The sequence below is a fragment of the Lepisma saccharinum genome, chromosome 2, assembly GCF_977018435.1.
Source record: "Lepisma saccharinum chromosome 2, izLepSacc3.1, whole genome shotgun sequence".
Taxonomy (NCBI): domain Eukaryota; kingdom Metazoa; phylum Arthropoda; class Insecta; order Zygentoma; family Lepismatidae; genus Lepisma; species Lepisma saccharinum.
In genome coordinates, this window is record NC_139230.1 from 122,529,431 (window position 1) to 122,546,222 (window position 16,792).

The following is a 16,792-nucleotide window of genomic DNA, read 5'->3' on the forward strand; positions in this document are numbered from 1 at the left end:
TAAGTTCATAATAAACTGCTTCTTTTGTTAATATACACTGACTTTTCTTTGGTTTTTCATGCTGTAAAATTTGTTGGATTTGGTTTTTTTTACTTTCTGCTACTTTAGATTTTTTGTAAAGATGAGGATGAGTGATGGATAACATAAAATTGATGAAGGGACACTCACAAGAAATATCCATTTTCAGACTGGGATTCGAACCCTAGACAACCCTTCATCATTGTGCACTATGCTAATCACTCTGCCACAGAAGTCTGCTCATGCTGTACAGCTTGGATCTCTACTCTGTAATGTGTGCAAATAGCCTACATACTGATCCATTCATAAATTCACTGTTGGCGAAAGCAGTGAGAGATAATTTTTCCTGCAATAATATTGCCAGTATGACATAGAATACTCACACTTGAAAATACACTTTTTCAGTAAATTCTGCCAGAAATTAAGTGAGGGCTGTTGAAGGAAAGAGGAAAGCAACTAGTGTTTGTGTGTGAAGATGTGCTAATAATATAAATAATTATGTATAAGAAAAAAATTTGCATTTGTCCTTGAAGCAGAGAAAAGTTAAATTTTCTTATAATGCATTCAACATGTTGATTGATTGATTGATTTGCTGTTTTAAGTCCACTTTATGCACAGTAAGGCTAATCAGGATTGGACCTACAGTTTAAAGTGGGATCCAAACCACTATGTGCCTCCACAAGGTGAAACATGTTGAACAATTATAGGGTTTTATAATAGATATGTATGTACCACAAATGTTACAGAAAATTTTGCAGATGTTGGGAAATTCCCGAACTCCCAAGAAAATATCAGTTAGTTTGTGTACAAAAATTATATTTATTACCTATTATTTTTCAGTTGTTTGGAGACAAAATATTTGGTGCTGTGAACTTTATCATTCCTCTTGGAGTAGCATTGTCAACATTTGGTTGTGCTCTAGGAATTCAGTTCAGTGTAACCAGGTATGGTAATCGAAATACTACATAAGAAAATCTGATAGCCTTCTTTTAAAAGTTTCTGTGTTTCTGAACCAAAATAAACTTACAACTGCAATGATATGTTACTTTGTATTGATCAATTTATTTTATTTCACTTTTCTGCTAATTTTGGAGAATCACCAAGAATAGAATTAATAGTAATAGACAATAAGAAACTCACATGGACAAGTGTTCGGAAACTTACTTTCGAAAAAAAAAATGAGTTACAGTTATTTGTTTCAAAAAGTAACAGAGTTAAGTTATTCATTTAAAAAGTATTTAAAGTACAGTTAACTGTAGTTTAAAATGAACTAATTAACTTTGACAGTTACTTTCTGCTGGAATGTTCTTTTTATTCATTGCGAAAATCATCATGAGCTTCTGTTTTTGCTCTTCTGCATAAATACTTCAAAAATTATTTGTCGTGCACTAGCCTTTCCTTTTATATGTTCAACAGTGCCAAGGAAGAAAATCTGTCTTACCTCATGGTTGATCTTAGAATGTTGTGATTTGTTTCATTGTAGACACTGTACAAGGTTCAGCATCTTGTGCAGGTTAGGGAATATTCTCTTGTGTAAGTATCTACGTCAATTGTAAATGAGCACCAACCCAGGGTCCAATTTTTGATTTTATAGATGTTTGCCAACAGGTCTCCATAATATTTAGTAATTGGTGTCCATTAATTTAAACCTTGCATGCATATCTTATTTTTTACCTATGCATGTTTATAATTGAACGTTATTGTATAATAGCTAATTTTTATATAAACTGGGACAGAAATCGACACCATCTTAGGTTTCATTTCTTCAGATTGTAATCCAGCACTGTCTGTTGGAAAATCAGAAATACATAGGAATGAACAGGAACCTATCAGTTTCTCCAACATAAATGTTGATGAGCAGCAATGTATCTAAGAGAAATTGCTTAACGATATAATGCATATTGTATATGTAAGTATAGAGCACTAAACTTAACTGAACTGTGTTGAAGATAAAAGGTAAAAAAGGTAAAGTACTCCCCTGTGCATAGCACCATGCCATGAAGGCGTATAGGGGGTGTGGGAGTAACGCCCCACACTTTCTTGATCCGGTCGTGAGTGGGGGTGATGTGATCAGCATCACGCCCCTGACCGCCTTTACCCCCCAGGGTTTCCCCCAGGTACCCATGTTATTCGACGCTGGGTGGGCGCCAGGGCCGCTTCCACCGTTAGAAAAGTTCCCGGATTTGAACTGTGTTGAAGATGTAAGTATTATGACGTTTTTGGATCTTAAGAAAATGTGCAGTGAATAATGAACTTTAAAAAGATCAAAGATCAATTATTTACATGCGTGAGTACGATTTGTGGATCAAAACCACGTTTCAGAGGTCAAGACTGCCTCCTTCATCAGGTTAATGCATATTCTTAGGCACCAAACATGGTGTCATGTTAAGAAAGTGTTAGTTGAGGATACAGGTTAAAGGTTGTGGTAAAATAGCACTTATTGAAGAACCCACATTGTAGCTATAAAAACCGTCATTCTGTCCACACAAATCTAAAACCGTGCATATCACAACCTAAAACCTCATAAAAGAAACGTCCAAAGCAGCTGTTAGAAGCCACCCGGCCAGTGCTTGGGAGAAGCAAATGTGCAGCGTTTGCTCAACACGGAGAAGAAAGGAAACTTCCCATCCTTAGTTTTCCCCTCATGAGACCCATGCATCACCAGTCCAAGGAGAACTCGATTTCCGCCTCAGCGGCCCTCCTGACCTCGAACGTAACATGGAAACGAAACTTGGCGTCATTATTCACAGCTTTATCCCATTTTTTTGAAAAATGCAATCCATCCATCTTCCAAATTGCCATCATCTCTATTAAGTTTATTCCAATTATCCGTGCATATATAGGCTGTTTCATAAACATTCCTATTCAATTTGTTGTTCACTTTCCAGAAAACCTCCCTTGTTGTGATCTTTACTAAATTAGGAAAACAAAACACTAGAATCGGCTTTACCAGGCAAAACCTAGTTGACGGGAAGACTAATTTTCTAGACCTATGCATTACAGTTGGCAGGCGACTTATATCTCCAAAAGAAATCTGAACATTCTAATAGGATAAAGTCCAATGGTTACCTTAAATTTTTTCACCGAGCTGAAAGACTGTGTAATGACGAAAAAGAAAAAGAAAAAGAAAAAGAAGAAGCATGGATAAAGAGGGTGGGTATAAAAAATGGGTATACAATACTGGATATAGAAAAGGCAGCCAAGAAAGCAAGGAAAATAATAAGGAGGGAATGCCCTTATAGCGTTTAAGAGAAAGAGGGAGATGAAACTGGGGTAGGAAAGTACGGAAATGAAACCCATTTTGTCGAAATCCCCTATTGTAAAGGTGTCTCTGAAAGAATTGAAAAAAACAATGCGATGGTATGGTGTAAAATGTGGGACGAAAGCCCCTTGGAGCATTGAAAAGCATTTCATCAGATATAAAAGGGGGGGGGGGTTAATCGGCAAGATAACCCGGAAGGGCAAAAGGGAGTTTAAAGGATTGGATGCAAATGTGGAAAGGAATACGTCGGACAGACGGAAAGGAGCATGTGCATCAGGTGGGGTGAACACGACAAGGATATAAAGGAGGGGATACCCAAAACAGGACTATCAGAGCACATATTAGGTAGCGGGCTTAAGATTACAACAAGGGAAGTTATCAGGAAAGCAAACAACAAATTGGATAGGAATGTATATGAAACAGCCTATATATGCATGGATAATTGGAATAAACTTAATAGAGACAACGGCAATTTGGAAGACAGATCGATTGCATTTTTCAAAAAATGGGATAAAGCTGTGAATAATGATGCCAAGTTTTGTTTCAATGTTACATCCGAGGTCAGGAGGGCCGCTGAGGTGGAAATCGAGTTCTTCTTGGACTGGTGACGTATAGGTTTCATGATGGGGAAATTAGGAGGGGAAGTTTCCTTCCTTCTCCGTGTTGGGCATAGGATGCAAATTCACTTCTCCCAAGCACTGGCCAGGTGGCTTCTAACAGCTGCTTCAGACATTTCTTTTATGAGGATTTAGATTGTGATATGCGCGGTTTTAGATTTGTGTGTGGACAGAATGATGGTTTTATAGCTACAATGTGGGTTCTTCAATAAGTGTTTTTTTTTTTTTTTTTACCGTAAACTTTAACCTGTATCCTCATCTAACACTTTCTTAACGTGACACCATGTTTGGTGCCTAAGAATACGCATTAACCTGATGAAGGAGGCAGTCTTGACGTCTGAAACATTGTTTTGATCGACAAATCATACTAAATAGGTCATCATAGTTTTAATAGTTGCCAAAAATTACTGATTGAAATTTGTATCTTCACAAAAAAAAGTTCATGGTCACTTTATGATCAAAACAACTGATTGGGACTGTTCTTATAGTTTGAAGTGAGATTGGACACCCCCACCAGAAATCTAGTCTGGGACCTGTTGATTGATTGATGATTTAGTTTATTTTACTTCACATTTTGTGCCTCTTGGCTAATTTGCGAAGATGGGGATGAGTTATGAAATGATAAAATTGATGAATGAACATTCACAAACAACCAAGCCCGAGTGGGATTTGAACCTGGGACCCTTGGCATCACAGCGCAATGTGTTAACCACTCGGCCACAGGGTCCAGCAGGGACCTGTTGAATATAAGACTATAGGGATAGAAATTTCAATATATCTGAAGCCCATTACTGTGTACATAATTTCATAATTCATTTTTGTTTGGAAACTGATCAAGTGAATGAATTCAATATTGATACTTCAATGTTGTATACATGATTTTGTTTGCTAATGCTTTTACAAATGTATTATGCTACCAACTTGAGAATACACGCTGAAACCTAAAATTATTTTCAACAAAAAATACCACCTCTTATGATGTTACATAGGACAGTGTACATGTCACTAGTTACTTTCAAACTGGGGTGTAAGGGGTGACCTTCCACATAGTACACCCAAATGTCAACCTCACTTCCACCTTAGTACACCCTGGACTGAAGACTAATGAGGCTCTGGCGACTGGCCCCATGGTCAGTATAATTTTGTTTGTATTGTCCTGTTTTTTTTTTTTTTGTCCTTATGTATGCTGAGTGCCCCTTTACAGCCTCAGCTTTTAACGAAAGTCAGAACATTTTAATATTTTATGATTTTAGTTGCACCGATAGAGTTGTTATTTGTAATGATAAGGGGCTGGACCCCATATAATGTGACGGGTGCAAAATAGCCTTAGTGCTGACGCACCCACAATTTTAAATTCAAATTCAAATTGCTTTCAAACACTGACATGGAGAGCACACAACACAAATCCTACAGAGGATTATAGTGGCTGAGAGTCCAGCCACTAGAGCCTTGTTAGTCTGAAAAGTACAGTCCAGGGTACTACATGGAAGGGAGGTTGACACTTGAGGACTTCCTGATAAAGTCTCTATGACGGTAAACCAGGTGTTATGTCATATAGAAGATTCGAAGATGTATATTTTAGACACTGTTCAACCTACTGTGATTTAGGAAAATGTAGAATACCACAAAATTTATTAATTTCTCACATTTCGGTATTTTTCAACTTGAAATGTACAAGATAATAAGTTCATTGATGGAGGAAGGGTAAATAAATGAGATTTGTAAATGTATTTATTCGAATAGAATATTTCTATCTAAAAATGCCATGATGAATATACAGGGTGTTTCCAGGCTGATGATACAAACTTTCAGGGATGATGGAGAAGGGCACATGTATCAATTTGAGATAAGGAACCCTGGTCCGGAAACGACTTAGTTGAAAGTTATAAGCGAAAATCGGTGTATGAAGATGTAATACTTTCATTACCTGCACAAGTTTCACAAGACTGGCCATGTCTGAGACGTACACATCATGCCATCTGCAGTGCAGTAGTGAAGTGTCCTGTCCCCACCCCTCATGATTGTGTATGAGACAGTCTTGTGCATGAGGCAACTGTAGTAGACTGAAGAGGATCTACTGGCAAGAATTCTCGCTGTCTGTGACATTGTTCAAACGATCCTGGGGGTGTTCCAAGAGGGAACGCCAGAACTTTGTGCGATGATGTCATGCCTGCAGTGAAGCTGGGGGACACCACTTTGATCAACTGTTGTGAATAAAGCAGCTTGTGAAACTTGTGCAGGTAATTAAAGTATTACATCTTCATACACCAATTTTCACTTATAACTTTTGACTAAGTCATTTCCGGATCAGGGTTCCTCATCTAAAATTGATACATGTGCCCTTCTCCATCATCTCTGAAAGTTTGTATCATCAGCCTGGAAACATCCTGTATAAAGGTAAAACATGTAACATTGCACAGTACATAAAACAAATGCAATTTTTGAGGTTTGTGATGAAATTGTAAAAGTGTTGTCAAATGCTTCAGTAAACATCTGATTTAACATAAAATCAATAACATAATAACTTACATATTAATTATTCAATATTATGGATAATCCTGCTCAAATCTGTTTATTACAACTTCAAAAATGGAGTGATTTTTCAGTCACTGTGCTGACTTGTTGAGGTCAGTATGATGTATGTATACTGTGCCATTGAGAACCAATTCCTACAAAACTGAAAAAACCTACAATTTTGTCAGAATTGAGCACACCTGCTGCAAAATTACCTTCTTTCTACATGACAATGCTCATTCCCATGTGGCTGCTTTGCAGTGGTATCAATTTTGTTCCAAAACTGGTGGGGCAAGATGGTGAAAGAAGAGGGCAAGGACAGGCACTTTTCCTTGGTAGATAAGGTTTAGCATAGTGCAGGAGCAAAAGTGACAAAAAGTGGAGTGCAGCTGCCGCAATTCTTCCCATAAATGCAGCCACTGCTGCTATAGTAAGCATTTTTGTGCTGAAATGGAATCGTGAGATCCTTGATAACCAGTTTTATTCACATGACTTGTTTTGGAAGCTTTGGCACAGACAAGAGATGTCAGTCCATGCATTCTAACTGTGAAATATTACATTGCTGATGGGGACTGATGCCTGTGCCAGATAATATGTGGGCCTTCACTAGTTGCTTTTTGTTGCATACTGATCAATAATTATGACATGATCTCATATATCACTAACATTCAAACCTGTGTGACACGGATGCAGGCTCAATACAGTTAAGACCGCTTATCCAAAACCATGAATAAAGAGTTGCGAAATTACTGGTCTCATAACAAGCATACTTGAGCCATTATCCACAAACAGCCCCACATCACTGTTCATGTAATGGATGCAATTGGCAACTTAATTCATCATATGTGCATGTGCCATTACCCAGCTATTTCATTATTATTCAATTATGGTAAAGTTTTAATTTGACTTAATAAACTAACATGGAAATATTATTGCAGATTATGTTTTGTAGCTGCCAGGGAATGACACATGATCGAGGCTTTCTCTTACGTTCACGTGAGGTGGTTAACACCTGCTCCAGCTGTTATACTGCAGGTAAATATTCATTTGGATTTATGAAAAGAAATTAAAGAAAAATATATATTTGAAGTAAATTGAAATTTACATTGATACCAATAAAAACTGATATTGATAATTAACAGTGTGACAAGCACTTCATGATTAACAAAATAATTAACTCAGCTTTGTAATTAATGAATGTAAGTTTTCTCGCATTACAAATTGATCCAGAGGTATTCTCCCAAAAATTGTAATCAAGAAGAATGTAAGCTCTGATCACTGTGTGTTATCTTACATCCAGAAAGACTTGCCTATGTTTCTTGGTATAATCAACACCACCCTCAATTCCCAAATGATGTGTAAATAATTTGTGTTCATTGTCATTGTACTGCAACAACCAGACATGGTGTTTTCTCTTGTTCTGTTTCTTTGAGTGACAGTGGTGGGGGATCCGGTGCAAGACCCAAGTAGCGAGGAAAATTATATATTTGTGGCACTCAATCTGGAGAACTGACAGCCCATAAAGTGTACATTAATCTGTTCCTAACCTAATTTTTAATTTGAGAAATATAACACATGACTCAAATTCTTTGTACACATTTAAATGTTTGATAATTTCTGTATAATTTAAGTGTATTAAAAATTGTGACACCCGTTCCTTTACATGGTATCCTCTAAAATTCCTGGAAATGATGGAAGGAAGTGAAAATCTTATTGCAAGTGTTGTTACCACTCCTACAGAAATTGTATAGAAAACATAATGGGTACTAGCTCATGGTTATCAGGTTGGCCTGGGTGGGTCCAGCCCAGTTTTCAAACATGTTTTTATTTTCTTTAGACAAGTCCACCTCGATAAACCCAACAAAGATACAGTCAAAAAGTGTTGTTGTTTTGTTTTTTTTTCAGAAAATGTTGTAAATTATTGCTTTAAATACTTGTGAAGTTCTACAATTGTCAATTTTTTTTGGAAAACTCAGGATTACCAGATCGCTGTAAGGGAAATGTAGGACATGCTGTCCCAAAATGTAGGACATTAAGTCAAAATGTAGGACACAAAACATTCTCAATAAATAATACATATTTCTATAGAACACGTTAGAAAGTAGTTGAAAAATTACACTTTTCAGTTTTAAAAAATGAATTTTAATGCCTTTTTAAATGCAAAATTTCAAAACTTGCAATCATATTAATCAATGCACCTCTTACTACTTCTCAGAGGAGACATTTTTTACCAAAATTTCAGGTTTTGTCAAACTATATTTATGTTAGAGTGGACAGTCAAACTCTTTGAAATTATAGGGACCAGTACCCAACATTTTACAGACTTTACGAAAAAACGTTTTCTCTCCTGAGTCTGTTGTGCTGATAGTAATGAAAGTACTCTCTCAACATTTGAATTATGACCTGTAATGACAAACAAATATTCAGCAATTACCGTAATTTGAAATGGTTCCAGAAGTTTGATTTTGGGTAGTTTTTAGTTCAATAACAGGGTGTCTACCAAAATAATACATCCAGAAATCTTGACTTTTTCTAAACCTTTTTTTCCATTTCTCTTAACATTTATTTATTCGACCCCTACTTAGGTAAGGTTGAAAATTAGTAATTAAGAAAATAAATATTTTTTTAATAAACCCCTACCAAAGGGCCAGTTAAGATGGAAACTGAAGCTGAATTTAAGAAGAGAATTAGATTTTCTTTCTCGTATTAATGCATCCTGAACTGTGTTTGGCAGACAAGCGAGTCTGTGGCATCTGGACTCACAGCCAGTATAATCTTATGTGAGGCTTGTGTTGGTTGTCCCTATATATATGTGACTGTCCCTTCATCCATCTTGTCTTACCACCATTCATCCTCATCTTCGCGTTTAGCCAAAGAGAGAGAAAAAAGTGAAGTAAAATAAACTAAATCAACCAATCAATAGGAAAAATTATTGACCACAAGAATGATTTATTGCCTTTTTATTGACTTCTTGACCTACTTGTTGATTTCTTTACTTCTTCTTGACTTCCATGACTTTCTTGACTGACAGACACCCTGAATACCTTTGTTCTCTATACCTCTGCTTTACAATCAAATTATATTGAATATTGTTCCATCAGTATAAACCCTAAGGCAAGAAATTCTGCTCAGGCATTGAACAGCGACATTATCAGAAAGTGGTCCCAAAACGTTTTCATTAATTGCTTTCATTTTCCCGTTTGTTTAATAGCAGCAGAAACTTTTTCTCTTCTTGCGCAATGACTGAATCAAAATAAATTTTACTATTGAGTTTGAAAGCTCAGTCCATAGACTTGTAACTTGCATCATTTTTTTCTGTTACGTATTTTTCTAATTAATATTATGTGACGTTCAAAATGTAGGACGTTTATGATATTTTTCAAATTCCTCCCAGACGCCGGACATAAGGCTAAAATATAGGACATATCTGGGAAAAACCAGATGTCTGGTAACCCTAGGAAAACTTGAAAGGAAAGGCTTAGCAGAGTTTACAATACTAAAAGTAATGAATCTAGTACAAGTCACAGTGGGTTTTTCAGGCTGCTTTACTCAAATCATGCTAAATGAACTATTAAAAAAAAAAGTAATAACACTCGTCGACATGGGTTCTGATGTTTGGAAACTAATTGTGGTTTCTGAAACTTCATTTGATGCTGATTTCAGAAGTGATTTCACCCTCAGTTATTTAGAAATCTTCATTGTTGTATAAATCGTAATTTCTGCCCAGAAATTAAAAGTTAATAATATTCCCGATAGATGGCAGTGCACCTCTTATTACATTATATGATTAAAAAAATTGATGAAAACGCCTAGTAACAATGAATGATTCAATAAATTTGTTTCTAAGTTTTGATATTCGATACCAACTAATGCAAATAGTACAGTTTTTTATTGGCCGCGGTGGCTCAGTCGGTAACGCGTCTGACTACCATGCTCAAGGTCCCGGGTCCGATCCCCGGCCGGTTCAAATCCGGGAACTTTTCTAACGGTGGAAGCGGCCCCGGCGCCTACCCAGCGTCGAATAACATGGGTACCTGGGGGAAACCCTGGGGGGTAAAGGCGGTCAGGGGCGTGATGCTGATCACATCACCCCCATTCACGACCGGATCAAGAAAGTGTGGGGCGTTACCCCCACACCCCCTATACGCCTTCATGGCGTGGTGCTATGCACAGGGGAACACTTTACCTTTTTTTTTTTACAGTTTTTAATTTATTTACTGTGTATAAGGTTATGTGATCCGAAAACCTTAGTTAAGTGTATTGTAGATATTATATATGTAAATAGCAGTAGGGAATGCAAAATATTTGATAAAGTTTTCGTCATTGTCGATAGTTCGTGCTGTGTTGTGTCGAGAGACAATGTCGTCGTCGTCCAGAAAGTGTTTGAACTCACCCCATGTATTCTGTTACATTTGTGGAAGATATATAGTGAAGAGGCAAAGACAACGTATCACCACATTTGTGAGGTCTGCTTATCACGAATATTTTGGTGTTAAAGTAAGTGATCAGGACAAAAACTGGGCCCCGCATGAAGTTTGCAAAACATGTGTGGAAGCTTTGCGATTGTGGAAGTGTGGCAAGAGGAAAGCATTGCCATTTGGAATACCAATGGTATGGCGGGAACCAAAAAATCACATTGATGACTGCTATTTCTGTGCTATAGATGTTAGCGGTTTCAGTGCTAAGAACAAGAGCAATGTGAGCTATCCCAACAACATACAATCGGCCATTAGGCCCGTGCCTCATGGGCCAGATGTACCTGTACCACGTACGAGTAATGATAATTGCAGCACTTCAAGTGACACTGAAGTTGAACGTGCACACTATGATGACAGTGATGATTTCTGTCCTGGTACAAGTACAGGCACTCCGCAACCTTTCACACAACATGAACTGAATGATCTCATAAGAGACCTAAATTTACCAAAGGAGAGTGCCCAACTTCTTGGTTCCTGACTGAGTAAGAAAAACCTGTTGTCTCCAGGAACACATTTCTCATGGTACAGGCATCAGGAGACAGAGCTACTCCCATACTTTACTGAAGACGAAAACCTTGTTTATTGTAACAACATAAGGAAAGTCATAGAATTGTATGGTATTTCTTACAATGTAAGTGAATGGAAACTTTTCATTGATGCATCGCAGACTAGTCTGAAGGGTGTTCTGTTAAATAACTGTAATGTGTTCCCATCGATTCCAGTTGCATATTCTGTGTCACTTAAGGAAACTTATGAAACTTTGAGGTTCATGCTACTGAAAGTGAAATATGAAGAACATGGTTGGTCTGTCTGTGGAGATTTCAAAGTGATAGCTTTGTTGTTGGGTCTCCAGGCTGGGAACACAAAATTCCACTGCTTCTTGTGCGAATGGGACAGTCGGGACAGGGAGAATCATTGGAAAGTGAAAACATGGCGAAGTAGAGAATCTCTCTTTCCAGGGAAGAAGAATGTGACACAACGGCAATTAATTCAGTCTAAAATACTGCTTCCTCCATTGCATATTAAGTTAGGGATAATGAAACAGTTTGTGAAAGCGTTAGACAAAGACAGCGAATGCTTTAAATACATTGCAAGGAAATTTCCATCCGTCACTGAGGGTAAGCTCAAAGAGGGTATTTTTGTTGGCCCTCAGATACGGAAACTGATGTTGGATGCAGATTTTGAAGAAATAATGACTGCTACGGAAAGGGATGCCTGGGTAAGTTTCAAAATGGTGGTTGCCCATTTTCTGTGCAACGAAAAACACGTTAACTATGAACATTTTGTGAAAAATCTGCTAACGAATTTATGTAAACTTGGTTGTAAAATGAGCCTCAAATTGCATTTCCTTAACTCACATCTAGATTTCTTTCCGAGTAATCTCGGACACTTCAGCAAGGAGTACGGGGAAAGATTTCACAACGACATAGCAGAGATGGAACGGAGATACCAGGGACGATGGAATGTTTCCATGATGGCAGATTTTTGTTGGATGTTAAAAAGAGATGTTCCTACTTCGGGTGTCGGGGAAGGCAGAAAGTCAAAAAGAATGAAGTTTGATCCTGAGTCTCAGTAATTCGAAATTCACTATGTTATATCTCTTTCTAGACATGTGTAAATGAAAATGTACATGAATATAGTATATAATATAGATTTTACAATCTCAATATATGTCCCACTGATTACTATATATTTGCAAAAATTATTTATTCTATGTGTCTGTAATATGATTATATAAACCCCAAATGATCCCAATAATACCATAATAGACCCCTATATGCTATTCAGTTTTCACGATTTGTGAAAAATTGTGATGTGATGGAGCAAAACGGTTTTCAAATTTGAATTCAGCATGAAAAATCCTTTCAGAGTCACCTATTCATTTCAAAACATCGTTCAACTTTTGAAAAAATGTCGACCAGTGTAATTATATATCCAAGAAACAGAAGAGAAAATGTATCAGCGTTTTTTAGATAAAGTATTTGCATTTATTGATGCAGCATAGATGAACAAAGCTTCTAACTTTGAAATGTGGTAGCACTTTGGTTATCAGTCACTTACTTATGTGGGGAAAATAATAGTGGAACATCATTGATTCATCTGTGATGATCAATTGATACAGCCCCTGGCCAAATTATTAGACGCACCTCCAAGTTTTAGGCAAAATTTTAAGGATATGTTGTTATCTCATCTAAATTTTTTGTTATTCTCTATTTTTTTGTTTTTTATTTTATTACATGAAATATTACATTGATTGCATGTGAACCTTAACAAGAAACAACAATTACTTGATACATTAATAATTACAAATATAATGTCTTCCTGTGTTTCTTGAATATTAGCTATACAATACATATGACTGGAAGTCAATTTTAATATTTGGTTGAGCTGCCTTTGGCCTTTATCAGTGCTTGGATTCGTCTTGGCATACTATCAATGCATGCTTGTACTGTCTCTTTCATATGAGGATGGTGATTCCACACTCGAATTATTTTTTTTCAATTAGGCCAATTCTCGTCGTAATTGTTTGCTTTGCCACATCTTTTCTCAGTAGGTACTAAACATTTTCAATTGGGTTCATTTCTCTAGAGTTTCCTGGCCAGGGCAAAAGAGGGACATTTTCACTCTGTAGAAACTGTTTTATTGATTTTGCAGTATAGCATGAGGCTCCATCCTGCATGAATACGAACGGTTCTCCATTTGGGAACCATTCTCTTACTTGAGGTTGCAACTTTTTTCTAAGCACTTCCCTATACTGTTCTTCAATCATGGTTCCTTAAACCAAATACAGACGTCCTTTACCTTTGCCACTAACGACTGACCAAATCATAAATTTTATCGGATGTTTGACAGGCTGCCCAACACAATCAGGATTGTATTTTTCACCTGGACGTCTTCTCACAAACTGAGATTTATTCCCCAAGATTTCAAACGTGCACTTGCCACTAAAGCAAATAAATCTACAAAAGTTCAAATCTTTTTCTTTGTGAGTTTTTGCTCAATGAAAACATTTACGAATTTTAATTTTGGCTTCTTATCATGTCTGAGTGCCTTCAGGTTCATATCAGAGAGCCTACGCCTTACTGTTCTTTCAGATGCCCGAACACCACTCTATTTAAGTTTATCTTTAAGTTCCTTTGTACTCGCAAATATATTCATGAGGCAAATGTTCTTCAAACAGCGTAAGGATCTTGGAGCAAAAATTATTTTACGCACACATCTGTCCTTCCTTTGTGGCTCACACTGTCCACCATATTCAATTTTCTTCTTTATTTGATTCACAGATACTTCAGACACGTCAGATCTTCGAGAAATCTCTCGATTAGAGAACATTTTAGTATTTATTAGTGTCTTAATTTCAGCAATCTTTCTCGGTGTCAAGTTACTTTTTTTACCCATGACTCCCTAATGTTAATAATTAAATTAAAAAAACTATACTGGCAGTGTACAAAAAGAAAATCACTGCAAAATTTAGCACAAATACGATTCACTATTCGCAAGATGTCCTCCTCTCAACTCAGCTTGAATTGAACTGCGGCATGTTTGTTCAATAACAAAGATGTTTGGTGTTGGTGGTATTGTTTGTAATAACAGTACCTCCTCTTTTCATATTGTTCATTACAATAATCAAAGTTCAGCCACAAAGAACCCTATTGCAAAATTTTTAATTGGAAAACTAAGCGAACTGTTAAAAGTGTCCTCTGTGTCGAATTACATTACTTTGTATTATTATTACTATTAATATTGTTGTTATCAATGTTGTGCAAGATAGTGCTTTGTACATATTACTCGTATTTGCCAGGGTTCAAATAATGTTCATGAAACTTTTCAGATAACCAATGATCAATTTTGTATAATTTTCCCCTTCAAAACTCTTATTTAAAAAAAATTGTGGTGCGTCTAATAATATGGCCAGGGGCTGTATTAGGGTGCATCAAATGAAAATGGAACAGTGGATATATTGGGTTATACAGAAGGTTGTTCGCTTTATATCCGACCATTTTTGAAGGGTACTCACCTTAAGAGATACCATGCCGCCACCACCATACATGTTCTATTGGACCCCCAGCATTGTGGACTATCGCCCAGAATCGCAGTTTCCATTGCAGCAAGCTTCGGCGCAGGACAGGCATGGGAATTCTGTCCCACTCCTCCCTGCAAGCTTTCCATAGACCATCCAGGGTGCGTGGCCGGTGATGTTGAAGACATCGTTTCAACAGTCCAAATACGCAAAAATCCATTGGACTGGCATCTGTGCTTATCACAGGAATGTCTTCAAACGGAATGACACGAATTCCTAATTCCTCTGCCATTTCCTGATAAAAACGTAGTGATGTTCTGGCGGTATGACTTGAAGCCTTGTCCATATGGATCATCACCTGGTCCGCATCCATTCCATACAATTGTGGGATGTCTCTCCGATAGATAGGTTGCAGAATGGAGTCTTGGAAGTATCTGGCATTCACCTTCACGTTTTTGTCCACCTTGAGTATCATCAACTTACCCTCATATCTGAATCCCGTCACAACCATAAAGCCACAAGGGAAACTTTCCCTGCACTGACGAGCAAAGTTGCTGCGCCCCTTGCCGTCAATGTCACGGTATGTGATCGCCCGAATGTGACCACCAGCAGTGAGATGGACATATGATTCATCCATTGTGACAACTTTCTTCCATTTGGAACCCGCCATGTACTTTCATACAGTTCCCTGCAGTTCTTCTTAGGTTCAGCAATGTGACGCGGAAGAAGGTGGTGTACACCGGCCTTCCACACACACTTCAACCTGAGGTGCTTGTGAATTGTTTTGTTCACAGTTGATGGTGCGAGGTGAAATCTATGGTCCATATCACATTGAGTCAGGGGATTTTCTTGGCACACCAATCGACGGATCCCCCTTAGCACCACGGGTGACACTTTGCTTGCAGCTCTTCTCCTGGTGGTTTTCATGGGTGAATGTTTCGCAAGGAGAGCCTGTTGTGTGTAACAGGGTACAATAGCTTTCGCAGTAGTCACCCCGAGTGTTAACCCATTCTCCCGACACTGTTTCACAATGCGTACATATGAAAACTTAGCATGAAAAAGGGCCATTAGGTAACTCTCCCAATACCGGTTGATTTTCGGCGCCATTTGATAACATTCACATGAGCACATGATATGCGATATGCGTAGGCAGTCATGCAGCAGTATCGTCCAAGAAGTCGAGCATGCAGTCAGTCACTCGGTGCTTTACCTGCGGGGGTGGAATGTTTGCAGAGTAGTGGAAAAGTGATGCTGATATTATTTTTCGATCATGAAGGATTCCTTCTCCTTTAGTTCCTGGACCATGGGCAAATGGTACCCTCCATTGTTTGCGTGTAGCAATCAAGGCCAAATGGCCCTGCCTGTTGTCCTCTGGAGTGGTTTTGCTGCATGACAATGCACGGCCACATCAGGCCCGTAGCTAGAATTGATCGCCAGGAAGGGGCTCATGGGTTATCAGGAGGGGCTTTGTAAACCAATTCCATTTTTCAAAAATTTAAAAGTATCAAATGAAGGTAAATTATGTGTGGGGGGAAAGGGATAATTACATTACATAAAACTTATAAATATCACACAATTATTATATCTTTCTACATATTTTAAAATATATCTTGCAGTGTTAATTGACTGGTAATGAAATCATCCCTTACACACTCCATACTGCTTTAGATGATACAGATATTTATATCACACAAAAAATGCACAATATTCAATCACAGTACATCCCATCCTCGGTCAAAGCAATGAAACTCCCCTTCCTTCCCAAAACTCGGGAGCTGTTGACCTTTGATGCAGATGCGAAGGAAATTTCCATGATGACAGTCACAGATTTCTGTATAAATGGAGGCTGCAACAGGGGCAGTGAATGTACAGATAAATAAGC

General features: G+C 37.6%; 1 protein-coding gene across 1 annotated transcript in view; it reads left to right on the forward strand.

The window, feature by feature from the left end:
• LOC145983620 (b(0,+)-type amino acid transporter 1-like) overlaps nucleotides 1-16,792 on the forward strand; it is a 55,549-nt gene that overhangs the window by 23,054 nt on the left and 15,703 nt on the right. The window contains 2 exon segments of the mRNA XM_083116682.1: nucleotides 859-962; nucleotides 7,350-7,446. Coding sequence (XP_082972808.1) covers nucleotides 859-962; nucleotides 7,350-7,446 — 201 coding nt within the window.